Here is a 15,235-nt window from a genome sequence, read left to right on the forward strand (position 1 = left end):
ATCTTGGTATTGCATTTGGCAAACAATGTGCTTGGGATTCTGAGCAGGCTTCCAGACAGACAGACAGACAGAAGTTAGCAGAATAGAGTTAGGGAAGGGAAGGAGGGGGGAGCGAGAGAAAGAGAGAGATACAATCACAGATGTGAGCTGAATTCTTTCCTGGACATTTAGGAAACATTATGATAAAAGAAAATGAAGAAATGTTATCCAGCTCATGCACGCACGCACGCACGCACGCACGCACGCACACACACACACACACACACACACACACACACACATACACACACACACACACACACACACACACACACACACACACACACACAGATACCTCTTTTACATTTTAAACTAACTTACCAAGATAGTGGTGACTATGTAAGTTCTGTTCTGCAGGCCATAAGTCTCATTGCTGCCTCTCACAAAGCTGGCGGTCGTCACATACTTTTCATCCTCATTCCAGTAGCCGACCTATAAGACAAAGATACAAATGTAATACAACCAGGGCCTGTTGCTATGAATACATTAATACATGTCTGAAGTTGGTGCTTCACAGGCTTACCTTCTTGGGTCCAGAGGGAGCCAGTTCCATGACACTGACAGTATAGTTTGTTCTGCGGCCTTTCTCATTGAACTGAATGTGCCCAGTCAATCCATCTATTCGGACCTGTAATGGAGGTTACAGATATATGAATAAGTCATTTACAGTAGTCTCACACTTGCCCGGTATATGATGAGTGAATAATGCCATGATATATAAAATCATTTTCTTCTGGCAATAGAGCATTTACATGTCATGCTTGACACGCAATGCATGTTAAGCATTATATTGGCATGTGTGTGCATAGGACTAATTTGTGAAGGGTCCACAGTGCCCCGAAGTCCCTAACGGAGTGTGTGAGCGTGTAAGTGGACTGTGTGTGCAGTGTGTGTTTGTCTTGGCTGTGTGACGGAGTTAATTGAGCGAACACAGCTTCAATCTCCAGTCTATCCACAGGCAGATGGCTAGATTGACTCTGCACACACACACACACACACACACACACACTCTGCAGACAGAGCCCCGGGCTGCACATACAGTCACACACAAGCTGCACGTATGCACGTAAACACACACACACACAAACACGCATGCAGGCACGCACATATACACACACACACACACACACACTCTATACCTTTTGTAAATTATGTTCCGGGGGTAAAATAAATTACATATTTTTGATTTTAAATTGTGTTTTTTAATTGGCAATTATATTTTTGAATAGTCTTTTTATATATATATATATAATTTTGAAACATTACATAATACATGTCTCCATGAGTGCCTCCCTGAGATGAAGAACGGCTCACAGCCAGGAGGGCAGCATTTTTCCATTTGCACAAATATAACATTTCTAAACTAAATTGCCTGATGTCATTCTCCATGACGATCACGGCCGAGTGCTTGTTGGCCTTGTGGGTTTTGTTTACCAGCCGTGATGTCACATTTGATACTGCGGCGCTCTCCAACGACTTAATGTGAACTTTACACACACACAATGAGACCTAATTTGCTCAGCCAGCCTGAACTCAGGCACTGTTAGACAATGTGCCACTCATGGATTTTGCATAACTGTGTGTGTGTGTGTGTGTGTGTGTGTGTGTGTGTGTGTGTGTGTGTGTGTGTGTGTGTGTGTGTGTGTGTGTGTGTGTGTGTGGGAAGGCGCAAGGTGTATGTGTGTTAGTGTGCACGCGCATGTGTGTGTTAGTGTGCACGCGCATGTGTGTGTGTGTGTGTTTGTGTTTTGTTTTCTTTTTTCTATTTTTTGAAATATTTCATTCACCCTTTTATATGTTAAGAAATATGTTCTAAATACATTTATATTGTGTTCTATTGTGTTCTATTGTGTTCTATTGTGTTCTATTGTGTTGTATTGAATATACACATGTATGCAGTGCATACCTGCTGCAGGGCCCTCTGGATGTCTATGCCCTGGCCCCAGGGAGCCGGTGGGTTAGCCAGGCACTCTCCGGCATTGCCCCGACGTGATATGTCTATCCTCTGTCTCCTAAGGTTCTGGAAGGCCGTGGACATGACTTTCACCCCGTCATACGTCAGAGCACCTGTGTACTGTGGAAAGAAGAACACACACCATTTTAAAACCCAAGCAAAAACACATTCAGAAGATAATGATAGCTCTCACTGCACAGGCTTTGTTCTTGACTAAGGAGGAGGGGAATTATTTTAAAAATATCTCCTCTCCAGTTGTGCATTTATACCAAAAGGTATACAATGTATTTTCTATTATTCTATTATTTCAATTTCCAGTTCATTTTTTGACCATGTACAAAAACACACACACACACACACACGCACACACACACACACACACACACACACACACACACACACACACACACACACACACACACACACACACACACACACACACACACACACACACACACACACACACACGCACACGCACACGCACACACGCACACGCACACACACGTTTGGATTGGAATCGATCCATGGTCTCAGCTGGTTGGATAGTTGATGTGGCAAAGTAAAATCAATAATCATTCAAAGGCAGAACTCTCAGGCCTGAATCACACAGTCTCAAATAGGATCAAGGGGGTTATCTGTCTGCAAAAATATAACAACTTTTTTTTTTGCAAGATGCTGCAGACACAAACACACTAGCTGGCAGAGGGGAAATAACCTGGCTGCGATAAACCATCACCTCACATAAGAAAATCAGTTAGCAATCATCCAGAGTAAACCTACTTTACAACTTCTTGTATTAGCCCTCTCATCCTAACAACGTATTTTACATAGTGTGTACATGGACTAATGGACGGGGTCACTAGGGCAACCAAGCAAAACATACTGGAAGAAAACCACCATCAAATTAAAAGAATCCTTACTGCAATCTGAGAGGAAAAACAACAGATTTGTATCATCCTATGAGAGTTCAAGTTCATTTGCTCGATGTGAAACAATAGAATGGAAGTGTTTTAGGGGAATATCAGTGTTTTAGAGTCACTCTGCTCTGTCAACTTACACAATGACAGAGAGAACTCCCCCTGATGGTGTGTCATACTTCAAAATAAGAAACTATGGAAAATAAAAAACAACACTTTGATTGGCTGGGATCAAAATGACTTCAAAAGCAATGAATAAGAAATTGAAATCAGGAAAACTAAAATATTTAGTCAGGAGGAGGAAGATATTGATTGCAATCAAAAGAATAAAATACCAGTGAGATACTGTATGATAGGATGTTTTACCTCTGGGGTCCAAAAATGACCCCTAGGATGAGGGTTAATGCTAGCCTGGCACCGCCCGCCTACCTACTTCCGCTCAATTTTCAGTAGTCAGTCTGGGTCCGCGGTATATATTCGCGGATTTTCTCCTGTAGATTTTTTAACCGGTCCAATCAGCGAACAGAGGGAGTGGCTGAGAATAATGACGTGCGCCAGTTTCAGTTCATTTCAGTTGTAGTCAGAAGCCGGCGCATGACATCGCTACGTCACAACCAAACATTATGCGATTGGTTGGCACTGGGCAGATCCAATAGTTTTAAACTTCAACAGACACCCACCTTCAAGTCAATTGATGTTTGTCAATTGAGCTATTCCAGACCTTCTGTACAAATGAAATGAAGTCGTATGGTCTGGTAGGACCAGGCTAGGTCAATGCCTCAAACACAGAAGAAAAGGGAAATAAAACAATGAAAGGGGGATGACAGAAGAGAGAGAGAGAGAGAGAGAGCAAAAACAGTGGAACCTTTAGTCCATTCCTGGGCATTTTAGAATCCTTGTTGTCAAAGTCCATCCACTGCTGGACCACGCGGCTGACGGCCGGCGCAGAGTTGTTGACCAGCTGGAAGCCGGTGATGTTGGCCCCGCCCTTTCTCAGGTCTGTCAGGTCAATGTCCAGGAAACCCTGAGACAGCAAGTGGACAGGCACACACACACACACACACACACACACACACACACACACACACACACACACACACACACACACACACACACACACACACACACACACACACAGGGAAGATATTTGAACATATCAAATATATAACCCCAGCCACACCCCACACCCAAAACAATCCTTGGCAAGTTTATTTCTATAGCACAATTCAGACACAAGGGCCATTCAAAGTGCTTTACAGGGTTCATGAATTACACCAAGATTAAAATAAATCAAGTATGTGGCTCCAAAACCACTGGATTTACCAAACAGGAATAGAAATAAAACAGTTTAAATGAAATAGAAAATGACAGGTTAAAAGGGGAAACAGAAAAGCGTTCAGATTTGATTTAGCAACTAGCTTACAGAGAGGCAAGTCCAAAGTGCCTCCCCTTTTCATTTGCTGGTGCATGGCAGATGTTCTCCCAGGCTAAGCGAGGTCTGCCTTACAAGATGATGAAAACATGTTAACACAGATCACCTCTGATGTTTTAAAAAGGTAAAGGGGTAACACTTTACAATAAGATACACAAAATTGTAGTACCTACTACATAGATATGTGTTTTTGTTTTGTGCTACCGAACACATGGGTTTTTTTTGTGTGTTACCTACTACATAGGTTTTTTTTTGTGCTACCTAACACACCAAACACACTAAAAAAACCTATGTAGTAGATAACACAACAAAAAAAAAACCTTTGTGTTAGGTAGCACAAAAAAAACTTATGTAGTAGGTAACACACCAAAAAAAAACCTATGTGTTGGGTAACACAAAAAAAACATATGTAGTAGGTAATACACCAAAAAAAAACCTTATGTGTTAGGTAGCACACAAGAAAAAACCCTATGTAGTAGGTAACAAAAAAAAACTATGTAGTAGGTAACACATATCTATGTAGTAGGTACTACAATTTTGTGTACCTTATTGTAAAGTGTTACCGGTAAAGGAGACCAGAACTCTTAATCTTTTCATTACTCAGCCTGCACATCACAATGCCTTAACATGTTCATCCAGTTGATTTGCATATCGCACATTGTAAATATTTTTCATCACATTACACATTTCAATTTAACTTATCTACGTTTTACTTTCTATTCTATTTAATATATACTGTTTTATACTGCACAGAACAATTCCTTTGCACTACTTAGTATTTAGAATTGATATGTAAATATTGTTTATGTTTATCTTGTTTAACTATATTTTTTATGTATTTTATCGTTCCAACTGCACTGTGGGCCAGAGATAAACGCTATTTAGATTCTGATGTATGTCTTGCATATATCAGAAGTGACAATAACAGACATTGACTTTGACTATCACAATTACAGCTGATGTGTGTCAAATTTGCAAATGAAGACCATTCACTTAACCTTTCACAGCACTTGGATATTTTCATTTAACACAATCTTTAAGCTAAATTTTAAACTGATAGCTGAATAATAGCCATTGAATCATTTTGCGATACCTAATCCAATTACCCGATTAATAGTTTTTCAAGAATCAATAGAATAATTAGTTATTATTATTCGTTAGTTGCGGCCCCTATTCTTTGTAGCACATTGAATCTTACAAAGAGCACTTGGAAAAAGAGAGAGGTAAAAGGACATTCTGTTTAAGCAGATTCAGGTAGACCAACATTGTCTCAGCGTTAAGGGCATATTGTAGGGGAAGGTGGGGTGATTTGTGCATTTTGGAAGTTGCAAAACCCCTTGTTTCTAGAAAACCGTGGAAGAAATTGGAAATGTGACCACATATTTAAGAAGAGACATCCATTTGACTCATCCTGTAAAGAAGGGAGACACAAGGAATAAGATATAAGCACATTTAAGCTCAAAAAACTGTGTTTTGCCTTTCAAAGTAAAATTTCCATGATCAAGGTTTTTTGATTATTGTGTCTGAACAATTATAGACACGTTTGAAAACATTTGACACATGTTTTAGTGCTTTGGTATGCTACACTTTGAGTCTATATAGTTAGCACAATGTCAACCCTAAATTGCTGCATCATGCCTATTATCCAAAATTCTGGGGATGGGGTGATTTGTGCGCAAGGGCCTGGGTGAGTTATAAGTAAGTAAGTAAGTAAAATGTATTTATAAAAGCACATTTATGACAGTTTGCACTGTCCAAAGTGCTGTACATAGTGCATTCAGTAGGTAAACAATGAAGGTAAAATAACAATAACCAAAATAAAAGACGTAAAGCCCATACATCCACATAAACACAGATAGTAGTGCAGAGGTAAGTAAGTAGTGCAGAGGTTAATGGGGAGGAAACACCAGGGTGTACATATGGGTTTTGAGCCTTGATTTAAAGGCAGAAATGTAGGGGGAATCACATTTGTCAGGTGGCAGTTGGTTCCACAAGCACGGAGCAACTAGTGCAAAGTACATTTCTGAGAGTTGTGCCAGTGGCATGGCTGTATACGCTGGTCACCAAAAGAAAGTGATTGTCTACAGTAGCTCAGAAGAGAGTGACATCTCAATTCCACTTAACGACACCACTGATGAGAGTTCAGATGGCCAGAAAGATGATGATGGTGACTTTGTCATTGTGACACAATGACGCACAAATCACCCCACTACGTGGGGTGATTTGTGCGACAAGACAACTTTTTTTCCGAAAGCTATATTTCTTAAACAGTTTATTCCAGATCCAAAGTTTTTATTGCCAGGGATGCACAACATCCTGAAATATATGTACATATTTGAGTTGGAGACATAACTGTCAAGGCCTCACTTTAAAATCACTTTGAGTAAAAAGTTGCACAAATCACCCCACCTTCCCCTATTATATATGAACATTGAGTAGTCAGTCCCACTTGTCCCAGTGCTTTACACCACAGTCAAACAAATATGAGTAACAGAGACAATTAATCAGTGTCGGATTGGGTCAGGGGGAAAGCAGATGGTGCCAACAGGGCTGCACACAAAGAGCATGGCATTCTGAAAGTCATCTGTGACAGTCTAGTATATCGCTTTCCCAACCTCGCAACCCCCGACAAGCTGTCCCCAAGAACCAATCTGAGGGGATCACTGGATCAGGGGCCTCCAAACATTGGCTTGTGACCCCCGAAAAACAAATCAATTCATATACTTGCAAACCCCCCCCCCCCCCCCCCCTTTACATGTTATAACCACAGAGTGAACTGCAGCTCGGAGCAGTTCAAAAGACCAGAGAGAGATTATTATATTCTTCAATTTCCAGAGGCCTTAGGAAGTCAGAGTGTCCAGTAATCTACTGGAAAAACAGTCGAAAATGAGAAAAACTGTAGAGATAAATGAACATAACTGTGTGCAACAGCAATGAGTTTGACTACGCTCTTATCTATTAATTGGGACATTTCAGGGATGCAAAGAATAATTCTTCCTCTGTAGAGTTGGTCCCCACCGGTGACATTCAGTAGACATTTCTTTGTTTCAGGAGGTCACAAGCCAAAGAAGGTGGGGGAACTAGTTTATGGCCTAGCAGGAACCTGGCATTACACAATTCACATTGTTGTCAATGTAACACTGTGCTAAAATATCCATATGGCAATATCCTTTGATATCATATTTAGATTTGTAACTTTTTTTATTATTATTATTATATATATTTTTTTTACTTTTGGTGGACAGACATCTTGACAGGTACAGTAGGAAAAGCTACAGCTCAGGCTTCAGTAGACACACATGTGATTCCCCGTCCTCCTGCTCCCACCACTGACTCTCTAATGTGCCTAGTGTGCGTTGCCGGCTGTCCATATTTCTCAGCTGAACAGACACGAGTTGTGCCCTTTATCTGCTTCATGTATGCGCTAATATGGTGCAGCGAGCTGAAGAGGTTACTATAGAAACTAGCCTTTTGCTAAGGCTGGACATGGGGGGGCGGGGGGGCGGGGGATTCATGTCAGTTATTTTAAGCACATTTATTTTCTTCCGACATTGTATTTATTGATTCATAAGAATTTTGCACATACAAAGAGTTACACATTAATCAGCGGGTTTGTACCATATAGGCTATTAGCACCAAGGTGTAAAAAATAATATCACAAATACAACAAGCAAAATAAGAATAACGTGATACCCCTCAATACAGGCGTCTAACAAACAAAACCAAAAGTATATAACAGACAAACAATAAGTCTTGTGGTATTTCTAATGCGGTCGAGGAATACAAGTGAAATCACATTACAGTCATCATACAGTCACGTGAGCATTGTAGAGGTCAATTTATTCATCCCCAGGTTCTTCTATCATATGTGCTATGTCTGTCCTCTCCAGAAAACTTATAAACGTATGTTATTAAAGAGTGACTCCTTGCCCTTAATAATGTATGTCATTTTTTCTAAGGGCAGAGTTGTAGATAACTCACTAATCCATTTATTTAAACTAGGCATGCCCACTTTTTTTCCATGACAGAGCGATTATTCTTTTAGCCAACAATATACCAATTTCTAAAAATATGCGATGTCCTTTCCTAATATTATACTTTTCTGGATATAGGCCGAGTAAGAAAAGTTTGGCATCTAAAGGTATTTGTATTGGAATAATATCCTGGATACACCTCCTCACAGCCTCCCAAAACTTATTAACTTCTTCACATTGCCAAAGACAAATGAAAAAGAGTACCCTTTTCCTTCTCACACTTGATACAGATATCTGGAACGTCACTGTTGTATTTATTGAGTGTTTCTGGGGTGATGTAAGTTCTCATGAGCCAATTGTACTGCAGTCATTTAAGACAAGTGTTAATGGTCTGTGATTGTGCTTTGGTACGTGCTCTCTCCCAGTCCACAATGGTTATGTTGTCATGTAGGTATTTTAAGCACATTTAAGCGGGGGGGCTCAGCTTCCTTTTCCCCCCTCTGTCCTTGATTGCACTATACTCTACGTTTTCTTTAAAATTCAATTCACACATAAGTTTTCAGACCAGTAAATTAGGACGATTTCTAAAAAGGTGCAAGGAAATATAATTATTATTTTATTTTTCACAAATCTTTTTAATGGGCTCATTAAAAAAAGGACTGCAGCCCACCTTGCATATCAGCTGTTATTAACATTCAACGCCTTATCATTTTAAAAATGATATCTGGCACACTGGCCAGACAAAGAGAGATGGAGCCCAATCTAAAAACCCCTAGCAGTGAGAAATTGTTCAAGCCATCCGCTGCATATTAATGCTATCATTCCAACAGCTTTTCTCGTTTTGTTGCATTAAGTGAGTCTGAACATTGCTTTAGGGTGGCTACATACCATTTTGAACTGGGGGGGGAAATTATAGCAGACAGAGATAGTGGATGTAAGCTCGCATACAATGACTGCTTGACCCTTTTCTGTCACTGTGAGTGTGCATTCCTTTTCTGCTTTCTGACGGCTACTGTTTAGTCTACTACTGTGCGTTTTGTTATGACCGCGGGGTTGACAGCGCAGAGAAAAAGGAATATATACGATGCAGCTTAAAAAGTATTATGGGATGAGAGAACATAAAAAGACATAAAAAGAGGTAGTTTTGGGACTAAATTATTTCGCCTCATCCAGGTCTATTAAAATTGGCAATAAAGTGAAATGAATGTCTGGAATCCCTGTTAAAAAGCTAGCGTTTATTAGCGATGCAAATTCAGTCCAGGTGTTAGTAAAGTAGACAAGTTTGTGGAAAATGTTCAAATAAATCTAAAAACAGATGTGACTGCGGTGATATAAAGATGGTTTACTTACCAGGTTAGCCAGGATGTAGTGGTAGCTCTTTGCATTCTTGCCTTGTTCAACGATCTGGAAGACAAGGACACAAGGAGAGATAGAGGATAAAATGCCTCACATACAGAAAGGTTGGTTTGTGTGTGTGTGTGTATGTGTGTGTGTGTGTGTGTGTGTGTGTGTGTGTGTGTGTGTGTGTGTGTGTGTGTGTGTGTGTGTGTGTGTGTGTGTGTGTGTGTGTGTGCGTGCGTGTGTGTGTGTGTGTGTGAGAGGTTTTGACTCTCATCAAGTACACCCGGTACACAGTGTACAGTAAGAAGTTCAATCACATGCCATTTAAAAAGGAGGAGAAACATAAATGTATTTGTAAGAAGCTGTGTCAAGGGGCCACTAACATATAGGCACTGCTGTTGAATCGGGCAACATTTTTAACGTACAGATATCATTTTGGAACTTTGCCAGTTGATTTTTTTCTACATTCAAACAACTTTTTGTTCTTATATGCAACATTTGGCATTATCTAACTAATTATGAGAACATTTGCATCTCTGTTAAAAAAGCTCATCTAGATGTTGGATGAAGCCAGAGTTTAAGTCTAAATATTTAATTTCTACAACATATTATTGTCCAACGTTTGTAATCAACAGATTTGTGATACAGCCTTTTTTTATTAATTTTGTGAATAAAAAATGGGGCATAGTTTTGGGGCGACTGTGGCTCAGTTGGCAGAGCGGGTCGGCCAATGATCAAAGGGTTGGAGGTTAGATCCCCGCCCTGCCACCTGTGTCACAGTTGTTGTGTCCTTGGGCAAGACACTTCACCCACCTTGCCTCGTGTGAATGTCGATAGTTAGCCTGCTATCAGTGTATGAATGTGTGTGTGAATGATAACTTGGGAAAGGGAAACAGGTCTCCCTTGCAAAAGAGTCTCCGGTCTCAATGGGATATACCTGTATAAATAAAGGTAAAAAAAAATAAAAAATGCGCCTGGCCCATTTGAATGTATTTAAATGATGGAATATTCCAAATCCAATGGAAAAATTGCTCCATTCTTATGCAAAAAAAAGCCTTGTTGAAAATAGCACCTTATCCTCAAAGGCCAGCGCTAATTGCAACAGGCCGTTTTTAGTGAAGCGGTTACAGCATAAGAAAAGCGTGTACAAAACCCGCGCCATCTTTCTATACTCCCATTCTCTCTGTCTCCCTCTCTCGCTTCAACACTCGTGAGCTTTAAATGATGTTGAATTCATATTGAGTCATATGAGAGGGGACAATTACAGGAAGTGGGTTGTGTGCTTATTAGGGCTGTCAAGCCATTAAAAAAATGTATCTAATTAATTACAGGCTCTGTGATTAATTAATCTCAATTAATCGCATACTTATATGACACTTTTATGCCTGTTTTTAAACAACTGTATAGGCTACCGTTCGTCTCTCTCTCTCTCTCTCTCTCTCTCTCTCTCTCTCTCTCGTAACTTCTGTCTCCTCCTCTCAGCCAGGTTACTACATTAAATCAATTTAGGAACTACTAGCGCCGAAAAAAAACACAAAAAAACAAGCAGGCTAAATGACTGTCTATCTCCCACAACAGACAGCGCTGCACTGCCACAGGTGCGGTGCACATAGCCTATGCCGACTCATTCACCGTCCTTCTCATAGCCAAAAATATTAACACACACACACACACACACACACACTCACACACACACACACACATACACACACACACACAAAGGAGGAAAAAAGACAGGCATATGCTTGGAAGAGTGAGAGGGGGCGGGTGTCCGTTTGAAGGAGACGATCGCAGCTAGCAAACAAAAGTGAGACAGAGGAAGATTGAGAGATACTGTTTTGAACCTATTGTTAATTAGGCAGCCACTAAATCAATAATGCACAGACGCTGCGGAGAATAACATAAGACGTATTCCTACCTTCATGCTTATTTGCCCGGAGCTTCCCATAAAACGTCCCTCTCTATGCTTCTTTCTTTACTCTTTAATCCCGTGCGGGCCGTGTCAGCAAGCTACAGGTGCAGCTCCGCTATCGCCTCACCTCTTTTGCACCGGGTCAAAGGGCAATATAGAAGTGTGATTAATCTGCGTTCATTTTTAATCGCGTTCATTTTTCTGTGATTAATTAATCGAAATGAACGCGTTAATTTGACAGCCCTAGTACTTATATAGGAAAAAACGGAGCTCAGGTTTATCTAATAAGGGCTGCTTTACTAAAAAGACACCGTAAACCTGTGTGTGTGTGTGTGTGTGTGTGTGTGTGTGTGTGTGTGTGTGTGTGTGTGTGTGTGTGTGTGTGTGTGTGTCGTCACAGCATACTGGGCTCAGTCACATACCACAGGAACTGAGTGGGCACCACTTATTCAATGCACGCACCATCCAATTAATAGCCTTAGCAAAGACGGATAAGACGCACTCGTTTCCTCTGTCTGCTCAGGCACTATGAATGACCTCACGCATGTTTCCCACTCTCTGTCTCACTCTCTGTGTGCTCATTGTGTTATTGGTGTGTGTCTAATAATGCTGTAGGTCCTGACAGAAGGTGGCATTTGTTATTAATGGCGACCCTTATAGCACAAGCCTTGCCCCGCTGGCTCCCAGGCCCCGGGCAAGGAAAAACTAAGACACAAAGCAGTGCAATACACTCCAATACACACCCAACACCGCAGGGGAAAATACACACACACACACACACACACACTAACGCCACTGGTGGGCTGTCAAATGGAAAACGTTGTTTTGGGGGGGGATTGTGGGGGGTAGTGTTTCAATTATGCATGCAGATTTAAAGGCAGTCATTCAGAGTTCACACCCAAGGGAGTCACTCTTTTTTATTGTCTCTGTTGAACGAGTTTAGTTTTTTGAGCTATAGCTAGCTTCTGTCCCAATCAAGGCTGTGCACACTATAGTCAACATGCGTACAGGTATAAAGGAGTCGCCCTCGGGAAACTGTCAGTGACAATATTGTGGGACAATCCTTGTACTGTATGAGATGAAAACAGCAGCGACTCTAAAGGGCATAAGAAGCAGATGTACTGGCACAGTAGTGTGTGTGTGTGTGTGTGTGTGTGTGTGTGTGTGTGTGTGTGTGTGTGTGTGCGTGCGTGCGTGCGTGCGTGCGTGCGTGTGTGTGTGTGTGTGCGTGCGTGCGTGCGTGTGTGTGTGTGTGTGTTTGGATGTTGTCTGTATGTACAGGCAGGGCAGATGCAGGTGATTGATGGTTGCCGTCTAAATGGAAGAACTTCTCAGACTAGGCTCCTGTAAACTGGTGAGAAGCGATGCAATAACCTTAGCTGTAGACACGGGGCCATCAATAACATTCACACAGAGGAGCCTACACATACAAATGTGTGTTTGTGGTTTGTGTGTGTGTGCGCTTGTGAGCGTGCGTGCGTGTGTGTGTGTGTGCGTGCGTATGTGTGTGTGTATGTGTTTAACGGACGTCATGCATGCGTGTGTGCTTTTCACTCGCATAAAACAACAATGCACTGAGACAGAAGAAAAAAAACTAACTATAGAAATCTGACCGATAAAATCATAGATCACACATGTGACATCACTAAGGAAAAAAACGATACAAACACAACAAATGTGCTGATGCTGTTGAGGATACAATCGCCAGTAAATGGATACATTGGTTTCAAGGAGGTATACAGTGCGTCTTGATTGTCACTGTAAGAAGGTCAAGTCTTAACAGAGATGTCAGTTCTTAATAGGATAAAACATACATAGAGAAGTATACGTTACTGAAAGAAATGTACATTTTTTTCATCCTTAATCGACCCCCCTTCCCCTTAGTTACCGTTGCTATGTCTGTCAAGCCTCCAGAACAGTTTAGTTTTTTGAAGAGGCATGGACGTGGGCGGGAAAGAAAATAGCTCGCTGAAATGTCTGCTGTTAAAAAATAACAAGGTCTTCAATAACAGCAGCAGATTCACTGCAATGTAGCGCTATTTCAGACAGACAGGCAGACCCATGCTTTTTTCCCTTCTTTCCTTTCTAGCTGGCATCCGTGGATTAGTACCGCCGGAACAATAACTATCATCCCATCAGATTTTAACAGCTGTAGCCGGCTTCCTAATGAAGTTAACATTAGCTCCATAAAACGGATGAAAAAGCTTGAGAAGGATGTGGTAATGTGCTACTCTTCTTTCACACGTGTCCCTTAATAAGCTGTTCCAGGATCAGCCGGCTCCAAATGCTGATGCGTCGTTATCTAACCACCACTGGAGACCACCATCCACCCCCCCCCACACACACACATTCTCACATACATATGTTTCTATTCCTGCCTCCTCTCTCCTGTGTTCATTTGATATGAACCTGTGCAGCCTTGTGCTCAGTGTGTGTTTGCCTTTTAGAATTCAATATTTTTGAATCTCATATTCTATATTCTATGATGAGACCCCGATATTAATATAATAATAAGTATTCAATATATGGTTTACAAAGTGATTCTGGGAAAATGCTTGATGTCTGTCCGTACTGTGTGTGTGCCCTGCAGAAAAATGTCAGTGTTAATAACCAGCCTAGGCTCTGTAAACAGGCATGTTGCTAGATATGGTGGGCCCACTTTGTTTACTATATCCTTTGTTTACATGCCCATTTACAGAGTCTAGGCTGTGTAATAACACTGGATTTTTCCTTTTTTTTCAACGCATACATTTAACCAGTGGATCATAAGGAGATTTTCACCACAAACGTTCTCAGGAATCACTGACTCCACCTTTTACCTGCAAGCTATTAGCCTATATGATATGTTGAGCTTGATTTAAGTGCAAGAAGAGCTTTTTTTCTAATCATGTAACATTCCTAATTGAACTCTTTGGAGCTAATGTATAACATTATGTTTAGTTGTATTGTGTTATGAGGTTGAATGAACTGATATTACATTATACTACAGTATTTCGCAATGCGACATAATTACTTAAAGGTGGGGAAGCAATTCTCAAGGTTTTTTTTCTCAACACGCACACACAGAACCGACAGTTAGCAGATTGTGAGGAGATATTCACTGATGACAAAAAAGGGATTTAAGTACGTAATTATTATTTTTTGCCAATGCTGTTGGAGTGACAGTGTGCAGTGAGAAAGTCAGACAGACAGATAGACAGAGGCAGAGAGGCCTTTATTCCATCATTTTGCTTTTTGTCTTCGAGTGATCTTAACTGCCTAGTGATCATCTGTCATTAGACTGACTCCTGCTGTCGGGGCCGTTGTCGGCTGGAGAACCGACCAGCTGATCGGACCAGCTGTTTGAGACGGAGATGAAAAGGAAAGTGAAACTGAAGGTATATCATGTATTGTGTTATTTGCTTTAGTAGCCTACAGTAGCTCACATCGCCCACAACTCCTTGAAACAATTATAATTTTCCAAACTTAAAAAAAAAAAAGTTTTTGTTTATTGATTTTTCCTAAACGGTTATGATTTACCAAACGGTTACACGTGCACACCCCTAGTAGACGTAATACCAGCCTCTGCTAGTTTTACAACTAACACCCTCCTGTCCGGTGCCGGGGATTGAACCAGCGACCTTATGGTTACAGTTCGGCCACCTTTTCCTCTAGGCCATCCTACCA

At 41.0% G+C, this 15,235-nt stretch overlaps 1 protein-coding gene across 1 annotated transcript in view; it reads right to left on the minus strand.

Moving 5' to 3' along the window:
- Positions 1-15,235, minus strand: part of gria1a (glutamate receptor, ionotropic, AMPA 1a) — a gene marked incomplete at both ends in the record, with an annotated part of 99,001 nt that overhangs the window by 50,850 nt on the left and 32,916 nt on the right. Inside the window, 5 exons of the mRNA XM_080035859.1 lie at positions 361-471; positions 563-667; positions 1,946-2,113; positions 3,776-3,934; positions 9,667-9,720. Coding sequence (XP_079891985.1) covers positions 361-471; positions 563-667; positions 1,946-2,113; positions 3,776-3,934; positions 9,667-9,720 — 597 coding nt within the window. The remainder of the gene's footprint in view (positions 1-360; positions 472-562; positions 668-1,945; positions 2,114-3,775; positions 3,935-9,666; positions 9,721-15,235) is intronic.

Source organism: Ammodytes marinus (assembly GCF_949987685.1).
Source record: "Ammodytes marinus genome assembly, chromosome: 10".
NCBI lineage: Eukaryota > Metazoa > Chordata > Actinopteri > Uranoscopiformes > Ammodytidae > Ammodytes > Ammodytes marinus.